At 32.4% G+C, this 17,509-nt stretch overlaps 2 protein-coding genes across 4 annotated transcripts; one reads left to right on the forward strand and one right to left on the reverse strand.

The window, feature by feature from the left end:
• LOC137818265 (serine/threonine-protein kinase BSK3-like) lies at positions 1–7,220 on the forward strand. Of its 3 annotated transcripts, XM_068621569.1 has the most exons (12): positions 3–536; positions 1,195–1,229; positions 1,317–1,467; positions 1,555–1,775; positions 2,214–2,349; positions 3,160–3,293; positions 3,369–3,474; positions 3,641–3,726; positions 4,231–4,419; positions 5,698–5,850; positions 6,012–6,125; positions 6,482–7,220. In XM_068621569.1, the coding sequence occupies exons 3-12, from the start codon at positions 1,386–1,388 to the stop codon at positions 6,734–6,736; spliced, it is 1,476 nt and encodes a 491-aa protein (XP_068477670.1). In that variant the 5' UTR covers positions 3–536; positions 1,195–1,229; positions 1,317–1,385; the 3' UTR covers positions 6,737–7,220. The 3 variants fall into 3 exon arrangements, with proteins under 3 accessions (XP_068477669.1, XP_068477670.1, XP_068477667.1); XM_068621568.1 differs by lacking the exon at positions 1,195–1,229 and having other exon boundaries at positions 1–536; XM_068621566.1 differs by having other exon boundaries at positions 1,195–1,467.
• Positions 7,221–8,910: 1,690 nt separating this feature from the next.
• On the reverse strand, positions 8,911–12,609 carry LOC137819166 (voltage-dependent chloride channel 1, chloroplastic-like). The gene is made up of 4 exons (XM_068622936.1): positions 11,716–12,609; positions 10,860–11,027; positions 9,870–10,076; positions 8,911–9,357 (listed from the first exon to the last, which is right to left on the reverse strand). The coding sequence occupies exons 1-4, from the start codon at positions 12,397–12,399 to the stop codon at positions 9,181–9,183; spliced, it is 1,236 nt and encodes a 411-aa protein (XP_068479037.1). The 5' UTR covers positions 12,400–12,609; the 3' UTR covers positions 8,911–9,180.
• Between the last annotated feature and the right edge of the window lie 4,900 nt (positions 12,610–17,509).

Here is a 17,509-nt window from a genome sequence, read left to right on the forward strand (position 1 = left end):
ATATACTCATGACATACACTCATGACATGTCGGTAATAATTGATTTGTTTATTTATTTATTAAAACCAAAAAGGCTAAAAAAGAAAATGTCAGAAAACCAAAGCCATAGCCCTGTCATTCATCACCATCTTCTTCTTATTCTTCTGCTTCTCAACAGATCTTCAGTTCAGCTTTGAGTTCTCACTCAACAACTGTATTTTTCTCCTTCCAAACTGATTTTGTTCATAAAAAAACTGATTTTTTTTTATTCTGGGGTTTGAGTATTTTGCTTGATCTGGTGGAACCGAGAGGGGGTGATTTGTAAAATCCTGATTTTCTGAGGAGAAAAGGTTATTGGGGTTTGGTTGGATCGAGATAAAGACTTGAACTTTGCAGATTGCAAAACGAGGTTCTCTGGGGGCGGAAATGTGGATCTTGTAAAAGGTGTTGATTTGATCGAGAAAGAAAAGAAAAGAAGAAAAAAGACACATTTTTTCAGCTCCAGGAGGTTCAACTTTTTCCTCTGCCATTGGAGAAGGTTCGAAGAAGTTTAAAAGGTGAAGTAGCCTTTTGAGTAGGTTGAAAAAGTTGGTGCTTTTTGCTCAGCATTTTGGTTATGAAGACTTGAGTGTAACTGAGTTGACTTGAAGCAAAAAAAAAAAAAAAAAAGGGTAGCAAAGATAGATGTTAAAATATTAGTAGGTGGGCTATCATATGAAATTAAATCTTCAACATATGAGTGCTTGTGTTTTATTTTTAGTTACACATTTGGAGGAATGCAGTAAATCTTCATGTCTGATGTTCTTTAGCTTTTAATGCTAAGGTGGTAGTGGTTAGACTGTCATACTTTAAGAGCATCTTAATTGGGGTTGTTGCTGTCATTAGTTGTAGTTGTGAGAACATGAACTTGTCTACAAAAGTACTCATATTCCATCTTATGCTTAAAGGAAGAAGTACTTTTCGGTTTGTTGTGCTTTTATGGTTTGTTAATTTTTCTGGGCTAGCTACTTATTCCTTCCAAAAGGTTACTGATGTTCGTAAATTCTGAAAAACAAGTGCAGAATCTACAGATTATTCTTTTTCAATTGCTTGGTTGTTTGTATTGAAATATCTGAAGATCATGTTGATACATAATTTGTGCTATAATCAAATGATTTTTGTTCACTTAAGGAAAGCTTTTAAAGTGATTCACAGACAATTCTGGCTTTGTTACAGATACATAAGCTGTGGTAACCAGTCATCAAAGTCAAGTATGAATGTGTCTTGTGACAGTGCACAGGGTTGATAAGGTCCAGGTGGATCTGAGTGGACTGATTATCATTTTCAAATATTTTCAGTAAAGACTGGCACGCCATTGAAAGTGGAAGAGGTGTTCATTACTTCAAGTTTGATTTCTACCTAGCAAAATGGGGATTCAGTGTTCCAGACTCATGCCATGCTGTGTGGATTCACAAGTTAAGGCATCTGTTATTGAAACACCGGATGCTGGTGGGTAAAGTCATACTCTAGTGCCTTATATAGTTCCATTTGATTATAGGGAAATATTATATATGTTTATTTGAACATTTGTTCCAGAAATTGAGGATAGTAGTGAGGTCAGTAACTGGCCTACATTCCGTGAATTTACACTCGAGCAACTTAAGAATGCAACATCTGGTTTTGCTGTTGAGAACATTGTATCTGAACATGGAGAGAAGGCTCCCAATGTTGTTTATAAAGGAAAGCTGGAGAATCAAATGAGGATTGCTGTTAAGCGATTTAACAGGAATGCTTGGCCCGATGCTCGGCAGTTTTTGGTAAATTCCCCTGTCCCAATTGGTTTCTTCTCCAACCTTGCTTTAACTCTCCTGGTCATGACCTTGCATTGCACAAATGCATTATTTGTGTACTTTGCATTACTAAAAACACTTGGTATAGATGTAGACTAGTGTCAGTGAACCATATATGAGTCCTTTTTAGCCATAATCAAGTTTTCAAATGGGTAATAAGCTATCCTATATATTCTTCCCATGTTGCCTGGTCAATTTTGCAGTTTTGGTAACATGCAATTGTGCCAAAGGCTTAACATTGTATCTGTATATACCTTTTCTCTATGAGCTGAGAATAATCCCAGATGTTTAGGTTTCATTGTGTTTGCGAGTTATTGGTGTGCATATGGTTGTGCTGCTACATCTTGCTTTTGTTTTTCCTTTTCACTTTCAATTAATCAAAATAAATTTATCTCATGACTACAGGAGGAAGCAAGATCAGTGGGTCAGCTTCGTAACCAAAGATTGGCAAATTTGCTTGGTTGTTTTTGTGAAGGAGATGAGAGGTTGCTTGTGGCAGAATATATGCCCAATGAAACACTGGCAAAACACCTTTTCCATTGTAAGACTCCTTTCATACAATTTTTTAATCCTCTAAGTATTGAAAATCTAACCAGTGCTAAATTTAGGGTTTATGACTTTGTTGTTTTCCATACTTGATTAGTACACAAGACACCAAACTTCTAACATTTTCCTTTTGGAATTTTCATGATGTTGCCCATTTTTGAAAATATGTTTGTTGATTGTATGTGGGCTTGTACAAACTGAACACACTATAAAGGATGCTAATACATTATGTTATGATTATAATCTCACTGAGGAGATTCTACACCAATGAGTCGTGAACAAACCCATATAAGAGACCAGAACACCACCTTCAACCCAAAATCTTAATACAATAGGTTTATGGGTCCTTCTCATATATTGTTCATCTTACTAATTTCTAACCAATGTGGGACTTCCAACTCACCTCGGATTCCTAACAGTTTCAAGTGTCAAATTACCAAGAAGTGCACTTGTAAAATGAATATCAATCTCTATAAAGACTTCTATGTAAATATACTGTATTGGTAAGTGTCTAAAGTTATTTTGGATGGTGGAAGCAATGTCTTTTTCAGCACCAATTTTCTAGAGTCAGTCTTTATGTGGTTTCCTAGAGTCCTTCAAAGTCTGATCAAAACATAGCAAGATAGATCTTATACTAAGCATAAGTGGCACATCTAAATTTTTTCATGATGTTTGCTCCCCTGACTCTTCTAATCTGCTATTTGCTTTGCTATATTGTTATGATTGTGTTGTTGGAATGATACTCTAAACCCCAAATCCCTTGAGTTATTATGGTGTGAAATAATGTAGCCATGTGTCTAATCAGGGGAAACACAACCTATGAAATGGGCAATGCGACTAAGAGTTGTTCTACATCTTGCACAAGCTCTAGAATACTGCACAAGCAAAGGGCGTGCTCTCTATCATGACCTTAATGCCTATAGAGTTCTTTTTGATGAGGTAAGTTTTTTGTGTATCCCCCTTTTACACATGTCCCAGTAATTAGATTAATAAAAATGTGTTAGAACTTCGCAGGATGGTAATCCCAGGCTTTCAAGTTTTGGACTTATGAAAAACAGCAGGGATGGAAAAAGTTATAGCACAAATTTGGCATTTACCCCTCCAGAATATCTCAGAACTGGTATGCCATATAATACCTTTTCTTTTTTGTTAATTTGGCCTTCTTGCTTTCGTTTAACACTTTATAATATTCAAATGAATATCTGTTTTGCATTTGAAAATTTACAATTGTTTATGTTTTGTAGAGATGAGTGATACATGATTTCTTATATGTCTTTGTTTTGTAGGGAGAGTAACACCAGAAAGTGTAATATATAGCTTTGGCACTCTTCTGCTTGACCTTCTCAGTGGGAAGCATATCCCCCCAAGTCATGTAAGTAATTCTTACCAATGGGTAAAGAATATGGGTGCAGGTTGATTTCAATGACTTATGAGTTTAGTTTAGGTCCTGAAAGTTCCCTGTGAATCTCATTGGTATGGTTGGTAGACTCAATTTTTTAATCTGTCCATGAATTTACTTTTCCCTTTTTCCTAGTGAAATAAATGTGTTAATGCCGAACAATTCCAAAAGTTGAAGTTTAATCATGGGAATTTAACAAGTTTCTTCTTATGATTTGATGCTAAAATCCTAGAAATTTGAACAAATTGGGAAAATTCAGAATGTTTATTAAGATAAATGAAGGTTGTGGTTGTTGCAAGATCATCCCCAATTTTCCTTCCCTGATATGAAATTTCCCTAATAAGAATGAAGTCTACTCAAAACCTTCTTATTCTACCTTCCCATATCCTCCATCTACAACATACCCTTAATAGCTAATTATATATTACTATATTATATGTAAACTTGCATATGTGATTATTAGAAAATTTGGTGCAGGCGCTCGATGTGATTCGTGGAAGAAATCTTCAGATGCTGACAGATTCTTGTTTGGAAGGACAATTTTCTGATGATGATGGAACTGAGTTGGTACGCCTGGCGTCTCGATGTTTACAATATGAACCTAGAGAGCGGCCTAATCCAAAATCATTGGTAGCTGCTTTGGCTCCTCTTCAAAAGGAAACAGAGGTTGGTTTAGGATTTCATGTAATAGTAAGGATAAATGTACTAGAATGTAGTCTTGTCTGCTTAGTGCAAGTTGCTCTGTAGGGATGTTCATAAATTGGTCTAATTCAATGCAAACTGCATAAACTAAACTGAACAGACTGAAAATCAAATAAACTAAAAATTGAAAGAATTGAGAGAGAGAGGATCGGATTTCAAATATAATTTTAAAAACTGATTTGACCCAAATTGAACTTATAGACATACATAATTTTATTTATAACATAATCATGCAACTCACACTAGAAATTTGTGTATAAATACGTTGTTTTCTTAATTTCATTATCTCAAAATTACATCTATGTATATCAAAATTATTTGGATATTTTTTTTTAAAAGCATAAAGATTATTTTGTCTAATATTTTTTATGATTTAGATATGGTAGATGAGATTTTAAATTATTATTTATTATAATTATAATTATTCCCTCTGTTTCCTTATAGGTCAGTATTTTTGAAATTTTTGTTCCTATTTATTTCATTTCCAGAGTTCAAGACATCATTAATTTTTTTGTCAAATTGCTCTTGTTCTACCCCATTCTTAATGAATTTACATATTTGTCATGAAAGTGGAAGTGGAAAACAAGCAACTAATATGCATTTATTATGAAGTAAAAATGAAAATAAAAAGATACAATAGGAACTTCATAAGTATTTTATGAGGGACCTGAAGATTTATTACATTTATTGTTTCTTCTATAAAAACCCTGAAGATATTTTTGAAAAGGAACAAAGGTAGTACTTAGTCACTGTGTTCTTTAGATTTATTTTATATAAACTGCATGCTTAGAATTATAAACGAAGATGTAATTCAATCCAATACCACTTTTAAGTAGTCTGTATTAGAGATCATATGCAAAGCAATCTAAATGGAAACGTACTTTATTTTTATGGTTAGATTGGATGATTTTTTTTGCTTAGAAACTGATCAAAACTGAAGAATAAACACCCCTATTTTTTTATTTGTTTTAAGTGACCTCATAATGGATGTGTGGAGAAAAGCCAAATTTTGTTCTCACATTTGTTCTCTTGTAACATACTCACATCATCTCAAACATTAAACAAACATTTATTTAGGCTCTATTTTAGACTTAAGGCATGTCTTTATTATTCATTCAGGCTATCATATCTTTGCACACAATGCATGACATACAGATCACAACAGCTTGGTTAATCAATTTTGAAAGTTCAAGTTGTGATTATTTTTCTTAACAATGTTTGTTCATTCTCATTTATTTCTAGGTTCTTTCACATGTCTTGATGGGCATCCAGCACAGTACTACTTTTGCCTCATTATCTCCGCTTGGTGAAGCATGCTCAAGAAAGGACTTAACTGCCATACATGAAGTTCTGGAAAATATTGGCTATAAAGATGATGAAGGAGTGGCAAATGAGGTTCTCTATCTAACTTGTATTTTATAGAATTACTGCATATCTTTTAATTCTTCAGGTTATCTTTTTCCACAAACCAGGAACCTAATAACAAATATTTATATATTTTTTTTAAAAGAAGCTAACTTGTGTATTCTGTCTACTTTTTTCTGGTGGTATTGCAGTTATCATTTCAGATGTGGACTGATCAGATGCAGGATACATTAAATTGCAAGAAAAAGGGGGATGTTGCTTTCCGGCAGAAAGATTTTAGACTGGCAATTGAGTGCTACACACAGGTACATATGTTGATAAGATGGACTTGTCTGAATTTGGCTTGCATTTTTTTTATTCAAAGACTGCTGATTAGTTGAATGAAATAGCATGTCACAAAATAGATCTCTAGTTGATTTTTAAAATAAAGCTGAATCTGGTTTTCCTAATTATGAATAATGCTTTAGATTTCTCACTATGCACACAATACTTTATGTTTGATAAGAGTATTGGTCAAGAATAAAGGTTTTTGCTCTGATTTTAATTTTATTCAAGTCTATGGATGAATCACCACTGGATTTTCATATTATGCTGTTCTGTTCGATGTTTTATTTGGCTTCTGATGCTAGTTTAGTCATTAAGAGTTCATTGTTCGATGCAGTTCATTGATGCTGGAACAATGGTTTCTCCAACAGTCTTTGCACGGCGTAGTATGTCTTATCTCATCAGTGACATGCCTCGGGAAGCCCTGAGCGATGCAATGCAGGCGCAAGTCATTTCCCCGGTTTGGCACATAGCATCATATCTTCAATCTGTTGCCCTCACTGGACTTGGGATGGAGAATGAAGCCCAAGCAGCGCTTAAAGATGGCACAACTCTGGAATCCAAACGGAGTGCAACTACAAAGCAAAAATGAAAAAAATGTTGTACAGAGACAATTTCTTGCTGATTCTTTTCTGCCTGATAACTACTCCCACAACTTTGGTTATAAAGATCATCTTGGATACCAATAGATCCACAAAAAGTTGCATGTGTTCGAAGATTTCTTCCAGAAACAAGGATTGGTTAAGTGTTTGTAACACCCCCTCCCCCTTTTTGTTGGGTCGGCTAGGATGTTCATTTAGTTCTATGATTTGATTGATTGAGCATGAATTTAAACTTTTATAATTTTTTGTCATTTATAAATGGTCAAAATGTGAAGAGTTAAAAGCTGTTGTTCAAACTGTGTACTTAGTATTCGAGTGCCAAGAAAGATTTGCCTTGTCTGGTGCAAACCATTGGGTTTAGGACCCCAAAATAGTGTTCATTTCCTACTGTCCAGCATCATCACCAGAAAATATTGTGGACCATGATACTATCAATCTTGAATTTTTCATGTCTCAGTTTCTACATCCACTTTATATTCTTGTCTGTTTCTCTCTATTCCCTTATCACTTCCTATTATCCTTTGCTATCTCTACTTTCTCAAGGTATATATGCATAGTAATTCCTAAGCAATGAAGAAAAAAACCATTTTCTTTAGCATGAATACCTCTGCCTGAATTAAACATAGCAGAGTCATGGTGGAACTTGTCCAAATTAGCCTCTTCATTTTACTAACACGTGATAGCTTTTCAAAATTGATACTTGAAGGATGAAATTATTGATACTTTAATATGTATATTTGTCAGTTAGGATCCTCTAGAGTCAAAATGCTGCAGGGACATGCCATTGTAATTCAAAGTATCGTAACAATAGAACTTGAATGTCTGCTTGTAGGGAGTCTACTAGCTGATGACTCTAGAAGATGGAGATATGTTTACATTGAGAATTCATCTTAGCTTTCAATTTTACACAAAAGTTACTTTAAATTATAATCAATTTTGGTAGATCTTGTTATGGTTTCTGCTGTTATCTATAAGATAAAATAGTGAGTTTTAGAATGCAATCGATTTCGAGTAGGGACACGTTTACATTTTTAAGCACACAAACAAGTGTTCTATTTTAAGTTAATGTGTACAACAGTTGCATAACCTATTTTAACTTTAGTTTTTCCCTGCTCAAAGTTTGCATATCCTGTAGTTGCACACTCAATCCATGAATCATCATGAGACCAGTCAATAGATACTAACACAGTATAACCTCTAAGCTGTCCTTCAAGATTAGAGATTATTCAATGTTACATTACACGGTATCAACATCCTAATTATCACTGGTGAAGAGATTATATGTAGTATGTCAAACCTTTCTAATTGGGAAGGGCACCTATATTTAATTAAGGCTATAGGTTGTAATCTGCCAAGGAAACTCCCACTTGAGACACATCTCACGGCTCACAATTCTACTATACAGGAATGCAAGTCCAGGAAACCCGCTTTGTGTCATTTCTCTACATCTAATTGCAAATTTTAAAGAGACAAACTACTATAAGTTTCCTCATATATGACAAAAACCTTATAAATCTTGTTTCATCACATTTTACATGAAAAAATAGAGTTGGTACCAAGGCATGAAACCATCATGAACAGGACCATAAATCTACTGCTGTGACCATAGTCATATACCTATGTAATCAACTTGATCTAACAGCAGAAATTAATGTACTTATTAGTGCCTTGAGCTGCAGTCACCGATATAAACACAATTTGCATTCTTCTGATAGCATCCTAGCAGCTGCTGAAGCCAGTGTTTTTTCTAAAAGAATTTTATGGACTATTTGGTTTGAGAAATGGGTTTCTTTTCATTCTCTGTTTTTCACTTTTTTTATTATGAAAGTGTCACATTATTTTCCCTCTTTCCTATTTTCAAAAGTGTGTATATGAAACGGTGAAAACAACTCTTCTCAAACAACATGAAAATATTTGAAAATAGAAAACAAATGAAGATAATGTGGTGCTCTTATAACTAAAAGTGAGAAATAGAAAAAAAACATTTTCTCAAAACAAATGGTTCTTTAGCTTTTCAAAAGCTTTCAATTTTGTCTACGAATCAAATAGACAACTTTGGGAGAAAAGATCCTCTCGTGATTCATATTCATTAAACAGTGTCTTGTGCACACGTAGTAGAAAAAGCAAATGCCTTACAGAACTTCTGGTGCTAAAAGTAGATATATAAAAATAAAAGCCTGGATATACATTATATTTACATGATTATGAATTTATGATATACACACACCAGTTCATAAGCAGCATATTCCAAAATCACCATTCTGACCGATTTGAGGTACACTCTGTGGGGCTGGTGCAAGTGTTGCACAATTATCATTAGTGATTACATAATACAACTCCTAACTACAATTAATTTGGTTAAACAAGCAGGACGTCCAGAGCCACCTCAAGCAAAAATGGAAGAAGACATTCATAGTAAAGTTCCCTTTTTCATTTAGGAGTTGGGCCAGCCATTTGGTGAATGCTCTTCAGAGTGGCTATTTTGCTTTGCAACAAAGCGTGCTTGAATTAAATTTCCGGTTGCAATTGCTTCTTGGATGTCATTCTGTGCTTTTTGGCATAGTTCATCAAGTGCAAGCATTGGAAATGGCTCCTCAATGAGAACTCCAACCTACACCAATCATTTTCACATTTTTGGATTAGCTTTCTTCTAACCAGAAAAATTATGGAGTTATACTAAAGAGAATCCATCAATCACTTCTTCAAGCGTTCAATCAATTTAGATTTAAGGCCCAAAAATGCTCTTCAAATCAATAATGAGTGGTCGAAACTCATGTTCTAACAGTGTAAATTCAAAAGCTAATCCCAAGGTGCAGTCCAACGGAAAACAAACAAAATATTTTGTAGGTACACATTGAAACACAAAATATTTTAACACAAATCAATTCTCTAAAATATAACTGATGGAAAGAAAAGCTTTGTCACAATTACTCTCAGTTATCTTCAACATTTGTCTGTCAACCTAAAACTGTTAACCTAATGGATAACTCAGAAGAAAGGAAAACCCAAATAATGTGCAATAGCCTGAAATTAATGGTCGCATCCCAATTGTGTTGGCCACATGTACAATAATTACAGAACAACCTATTTTGATAAGTAGTTAAGGTAAGGAGAGGAACATACTTCTTCAATGCAAAACAAAGAGGCGGCGCTAATAAAGGTTGCAGGAACCACAATCCAATGACAATCGTCCCAAAGTATGATAGGAAGTGTCAGATGCCACAGGACAAGAAACCTTGACGTCAAGCGAGTATATGATAATGGAATGGGAATGCCCATAAGTTGTTCACATATGCCAATTCCTTCATGGAAAGAAGAGATCTTTGATTCCTGTGCCACAATGAGTGAAGTGTTAATCGAGTTATACAAACAGGAATTACCGCATAGTGAAGTGCTATGTTAGCAAATCCAAAATCTAAAATACAACTTCACATGCAACAATGCTGCCTAATTCAACATGTACAAAAATGCCTACAATCAAAGGTTTTAAAAAAACGGTCTGCCTCAGCAAGGTTTTTGACTCATCTATAATTGTGGCCACATCAACTGCATTTGACTGCAACATGTGTTGTATTTGTTGATATTTTGTTTGAAAGATTAGAGTATTATATCATTTTTTTATAATAAGTTTTAAATTCATACTTATCTGAAAAAAAGGATATTTTATGTTTCTATCTTTTTACTTGGTTCCTGTGTATAAATCTTATCTATCTACACCTAATTTCCATGTTTTCTAACTTCTAAGAGACCTGCTATTTTTTCAACTCAACATTTTTTCTTTTGTTTTTCAGCATTCCCTTTCTCTGAGTTCCTAGGTTCACACCAAGATATCTTACTAGTTTTAGTGTCTCAACCAACATCAAGAGGAGCTTGTTAAATCTTGTAGGAGTTGTGCACCAAGCGGATATGTCTTAATTCTGAGAGAGTGTTAACTCACACATCCTGTTTCTGTTTATGACCAATTGAATTTGTTGGATTGCAATGGATTCATGAGATCCTGATTTTGGCTATAAGAAAAAAAATATCAGGCCAACTATAACAGCACTATCAACCAGGAAATTTCCAACTAGTAATTTAAAACCTTGCTAACAATTCCAATTACTGCATACATACCAGGACATTTCTTCTAGACTCCTCCAATTTCAACAACCGAATGGTCTGCGATATAAACTCAATAATGCATCGAGGCTGGTGCTTCGAATTCATGACCACTGCTAGATCTTCCACTTCCAGCAAATGCTGAAGATCTCTCCTAATATCCGAACCATACAGCACGTAGCACTGCATTCAAACACCAAGTTTAGCTATCAACCACAACTAACTACCAACCTAAAAGTCCAATCACAAAAACCATTCATATTAACGTTATAAAAGGCCCAAATGTATAGAACCCTAACACGTTAGGCTATGTTTGAATTAAGTTTAAAAAGTACTTTTGCAAATTCCAATGTTTAACAATGAAGAATTTTTTTTGTCTTCAGATTAAAAATGCTTTTGAGTTCTCCCAACTTTAATCCAACCATGCAGTTACATTGAGCCTGTTTTAACAGAACTTTTCCATGAGCTAAAATAAGTTTATAAATAAATTTAAAAGCAGATTTTAGAGAAGCTCATAGAAAATATCTACTATAAATTAACTCAGACAAAGGCTAATTTCAGTTAAGGAAGAAGCTGATTCATTTATCTTTCTTATTTTTCCATCCTACAAGTTCTTACCCAGAAATTTCTCCAAGTAAACCTATTGTTTAAATTAAAGATGAAAAAGTAGTTCTGCTATCCAAATGCACCAAAAGAAGAAACAAGAACTTGTTGCATCTTGCTTTGGGAGTAAAAACCTCTTTTGAGCTCTTCCAACTGATTTAAACACAAACATAGATCTAGGTTCCAGAAAACAGTCATTGAGGCTGCAATCTGCCACACGAATTGCAGGTCTGTAATTTTCCACAAGAAAAGGCTCGAAAAGACAGACCTTAAGCGCAATGGGGAAGGCGATGATGTACTTCAAGAGCGCGTGCTTGACGGAGAACTCGACGTTATCGACGTCGTCCAGGAAGGCGGCGGCTTGCCTGGCGAAATCGTGGGTTCCGGCGATGACGTTGGTCCAGGCCTTCTTGCCCTCGACGAAGCGGGCGTAGGAGGCTTCGGTGCGGAAGACGAGGAGGAGGGCGAGTGCAGGGGCGGTGAGCTGGTAGGGGAGGGAGGAGGAGTGGAGGAGGGGGAGAAAGTCGGGGAGGATGTGGAGGATTAGGGCTTGGTTGTAGGAGGCGATGGCGGCGGCGAAGGCGGTGAAGAAGAGTACGGGGGGGACGAGGGAGAGGATGACGCGGGAGGAGAGGCTGGAGACGAGGTGACGGAGGTGGCGGAGGGAGCTGCGGTGGTCGCGCCAGTTGGGGTGGGTGTAGAGGGAGCGCTTCTTCTGCATGCCGCGCTCCTGCACCGTGTCGGCCCAGTCCGGAATGGAGCGGAGGAGGGAGATTAGGGCCTGGGCGGGCCCGGAGGTGGGCCCGGGAGGCAGGGAGGCCGAGATGGTGGGCTTTTTGTTGGGCTTGGAAGGGACAAGAAGGAGATTGTGGTTGAGAGGGCATTTTGGACAGAAGAGAGAAGAGAAGAAGGTTGTGGGTTTGGGTTGTTGGGTTCTGGGTTGGTGGTACATTGAGTCTGTGAAGAAGAAGAAGATGAAGAAGATGAAGTGGCAGAACAGAAAAACATGGAACACTTGTACGTAGGTTGTTATGATTAAGGTTTGTTTCTGTGTGGGAATTTTATTGGTTTTAGTTTCAAACTTTCAAAGAACCGTTGATGGCATGGTTGGTAGGTTTTGTTAAAGTTCGAAGTGAAAGTGTAACGGTTGATAATGCACCACGTTTTTACACCTTTTTAAACTCACCAACTAAATATCAATACCTATGCTCAAAAATATCTTCTAATATCTCAAAAACTCTTTTTATTTTAAATAATATTTTATAAGTATTTTTATTTTTATATTATTTTAATATTTATGAAATTATATTTTGTTTCTAGATATAATAAGATTCAATATTATATATCGAAGTAACTAATGTTAATTATATAGAATTAAAAATTAAAAAAAAATAAAGTTTTGAAAGTAATTTTAATTAAGTTTAAATAAAATCACTTGTTCAAAAACATATAAGCAACTTTTAAAAAATAAATAACAATACTAAATTTTATTTAAAAAATATATAATTCAAATTTCAAAATATACAATAATTTTATTTGTATAATAAAATTTGGTAATGATATTTTTATGTTATTTTATATCTATCAACTAATTTAATTAGATATTTTTAATTTAATGGGATTTGTATTAGTTAAGGTTATCTTTGGATTGAAAAGAGGATTTGTGAGAATTTGAATAAGGGGATGTATGAGGATTTGAGAATTTGAGAGAAAATTGTGAAAACAAATGAGTGAATTTAAATTAAGGTATGTTAAAGTGAATATGTGAGAAAAATTTAATAAAGTTTGTGAGTGATGTAATGATTTGTAGGAGATTTATATTTTTTTAAATATAAAATATAAATTTATGATTTTACTTTTGTAATATTTTTTTATAAATAATGAAATATTAGAGTTTTATGTGTATATTTGGGTTATTTTAAATTTTATAAATTATTTTCGGTAGCATTAAATTAATATTTAAAAAAATAAGAAAGAGTTAAAATTGTCAAAACAATAAAAGTTATCATAAAAATAAATAAAAAATTAAAAACTAGCCAAATCAAGTATGTACACATTAAAAGACACTTCAAAATTGTTAGGTGTACTCGGACCCGAATGACTAATGACCTAATTAAATAGCGACCATAACATACTAAATACGTGGTAGAAAAGCAGTTACAACTAAAGTTGAATGAGTCAAAGACACACTCCGAGATATTCAGATAAATATCTCAACACAATAATAAATAGAAGGATACGCTCCCATGATTCCAGGGAGCCACTACATACGTTCTGGCCAACTGATTAAGGTAGCCCACACAAATGCCCAAGTCAACCTATAAAGAAGACTTCTAAAGGGGAAAAAGGTACGTTTTTGATATCCTGAGAGAAGAGACTAAAATACTAGCACTAACTTAAGTGTCGGAGTGCAATCACAGGTACCTCTGACCGGCGAAGCACACACGTAGCTAGAGGAAAAACTTCGAAGGATTAGAAGACTACCAGTACAACAACGAATTGTGTACCGGTGGATAAATATTACCTAGACCCGTCATCTATACAGGTACACTACGGTTCAAGTTTGTATTGAGAATCATTAACCACCATAATAAAGCCACCGTATGTTATCGATTTGAAGTGAAAGAAACTATTTTTCTCTAGAGTAAATTGCTAAAATAATAATATATTTTAAAGTAGTTAACTAAATTAAAATAAAATCAGATGATAAAAAAAACCTATTTCAACCAGAGAAAAACAACATTAACAATTAAAACAAATATTACATTAACTAGTCTTAATTATATGTATAAATACTATAAAATTGTTTTAAAATACTACTATTTTTAAATAGAGACTATTTTGTAACATTCTTTAGCTAATTTTCTATAACAATATTTTGAAAAGGAGATGGCTATTGAATTAATGGATGCATTTATTTAATATCTATTTAACAATATAAATATTTTCTGAAATTTAATATCTACTTGGCTTTACTCACTTTACTTGTTCTTTCTCTACTCATACTCATGAGAGAGGAAACAAAATTTGCACTCCCTCACATTTTAAGTTAGTTGTAATACATGCCTGATTTTAATAAATAATATTTATCTCTTTATATTTTTAATAAGATGACATTGAATTATTTTATTTTCTTTAAAAATATTATATCAACTAAAGCTTAAATAAAAGAAATTGTGAAAATTAAAATTCAACTTTTAAAATATATACAAATAGTATTTTTTATGAACAAAATAAGAGAAACGAGTGTCGTGTTATTAAAACATATAAGAGTGGTGAGTGTAATATATTAAAATCATAAAAAAATATATATATACACCTATTTACAAACGATCTTAGAGAAAATAAGTGTAATTTTCTCATATTAATAACAAGTTTCATTAATATTTTCTTAGTTTTATTATTCATTTATTTTTTCAATTTGATTTTACTAATAATAAAATGTTGAATTAAGTCCTTTAAATCTTTAAAATATAATTTTTTTGCATAATCTATACCTATATATAAAGGGATTTTCCTCTTACCTGTTCTTAATTTTTTTTCCTATTTTATCCTTATATTAATATTAAATTTATTATTGTATTATGGTCATTGTGTCATTTCTTATTCTCTCTTAACTACTCTTAATTTTTTGTTCTCATTTTATCCTTATATTAATATTTAATTTTATTATTGTATTATGGTCATTGTGCCCTTTCTTATTTTTTCTACAATATTTGGTATACATAGTGGGGCAGTTTTGAATTGAAAGAGAGGTGGAAAAGCGGTTTTGAATTGAAAAAAAGATGAAAGAACGGTTATGAATTGAAAGAGAGGTGGAAGAACTCTTATGAATTGAAAGAGAGGTGGAGGAGTGGTTATGAATTGGAAGAGAAAATATATTTTTAAAATTAATTGCATAATGAGAGAGTCTCTATTGTATGAGAGAGAAATAAATTTAATAAAATATTTGAAATAAATGGAACAACCGTTTGAATTGAAAGAGATAATTTCCACTTTATTCAGTAGTTTTCACTGTCACCATTTACATCCACTTCTTTACGAAGGAGTAGTTTTCACCAGTTACATCCACTACCTTGTAAGGAGTAGTTTTCACCCGTTGCATCCAAAGAAAAAAATGCTCATAAATTTTGACACATTTTGGTAATTTGTATTTAGTTTATTATTTTATTTTTTTCAACTTCTTTGTCATGGAAGAAGTGGATTCAATTGATATGGTGATAGATTCTACAACTTCCAACATACAACCATTTGCATTATGTTTTGACATTGTTTGCTGGTCCATTTTTTAAACTTTAATTTTAATCTTGATAACATTACAAAGTTCAAGATTACACCCAAGTTAAATCAAAATTTAATATTAAAAAACAATAAAATGAAAATATAAAAAAATTAACATAAAATCTTAATAAAACTATTATCAATGGTGCATTTAGATAATTTACATATCTTCTCATATAATTTAATATTTATTAAAATTATATAAATATATAAATAGTAAAAATGAGAAATGCAGATACACAGGCACGTGAGTGCCTATTATTCATAACCGTTCCTCCGCCTCTCTTTCAATTCATAACCGTTCCTCCGCCTCTCTTTCAATTCATAACTTTTCCTCCACATCTTTTTCAATTCAAAACCGCTTTTCCACCTCTCTCTCTCTCAATTCGCCCCACTACGTATATACCAAATATTGTAGAAAAAATAAGAAAGAGCACAATGACCATAATACAATAATAAAATTAAATATTAATATAAGGATAAAATGGGGAAAAAATTAAGAACAGTTAAGAGGGGAATAAGAAATGACACAATGACCATAATACAATAATAAAATTAAATATTAATATAAGGATAAAATAGGAAAAAAAATTAAGAGGGGAATCCCCTTTATATATAGGTATAGATAATAATGCAAATTATACTTAATTTGGACATCAATTTCAATATACAAATAAGTCAAACTCTTGCTTTTTTTTTCTTTTTTTTTCAAATGAAAGGAATCTAAATCTTAGAAGGGTAATGTTAAGAGATATGACATAATCTTTAATATATTTATTACATTAAACAAATGGATAAAACTAAATAATACAATTCAACAAATAATATAATTTTTAATGAAAAAATAAATAAAAAACCAAAACACAATTAGATTCTTAAAAAATAAAATAAAGTACTAAAAACAATTCAAAAGCTGGAAATTTAATAAAAGATAGTAAAACAATGTGGGTAAATTCCCTATCTAGCACCATTTACACTTTTATTTCCCTAACTAGCACCCTTTTGTTTTTATTTCCCTATCTAGCACTCTTTTGTTTTTATTTCCCTATCTAGCACTCTTTTGTTTTTATTTCCCTATCTAGCACCATTTTATTTTTTATTTCCCTATCTATCACCATTTCAAAAATAAATTAAAAAATAATAACTTAATTTCTTTTTGATAATTTTAATTTTGAATGCATTAAAAAATAAACATTATTAATGTTTAAAATAGTTAGAAATATAATTAATGAATAAAGAAATGTGTTTTTACAAAATAAAAATAAAAAAGTAATAAATTTAAAATGTTTAGTTTAAAAATTATTTTTTTAAGAATGAATAAAATAAAAAATTAAACTCTACAACAACATAAAAGTTGAATATATAAACATAAATTAGTATTTATTTTTATTATTATTGATGATGTAATTATGTTAATTTCAAGTAAAAAATACAGGACATAATTATAAAAAAAACAAAGTTAAATAAGAACTGATATGGACATAAAAGAACAACATGATCGAAAAAAAATGTTCATATTGTCAAACACCAAGACACACATAAAAAATATGTTCAAATATTACTGGATTGTGCACTTCTCGTTAATAATTATGTTTCATTTCGCACAAACTATTTAATATATCATTAAATAAAATATTAAATGAATTATGATCTTTCATTTATTTTTATTTTTATAATCGACATATACTTATTTAGTATCGCCTTATATCTCTTATATTTATCTTATTTGGATTTATTTTTATATCTTTTATCTTTATCTTAATTTGTTTTGCCTTTATTTT

This window comes from Phaseolus vulgaris, chromosome 10, assembly GCF_000499845.2.
Source record: "Phaseolus vulgaris cultivar G19833 chromosome 10, P. vulgaris v2.0, whole genome shotgun sequence".
NCBI lineage: Eukaryota > Viridiplantae > Streptophyta > Magnoliopsida > Fabales > Fabaceae > Phaseolus > Phaseolus vulgaris.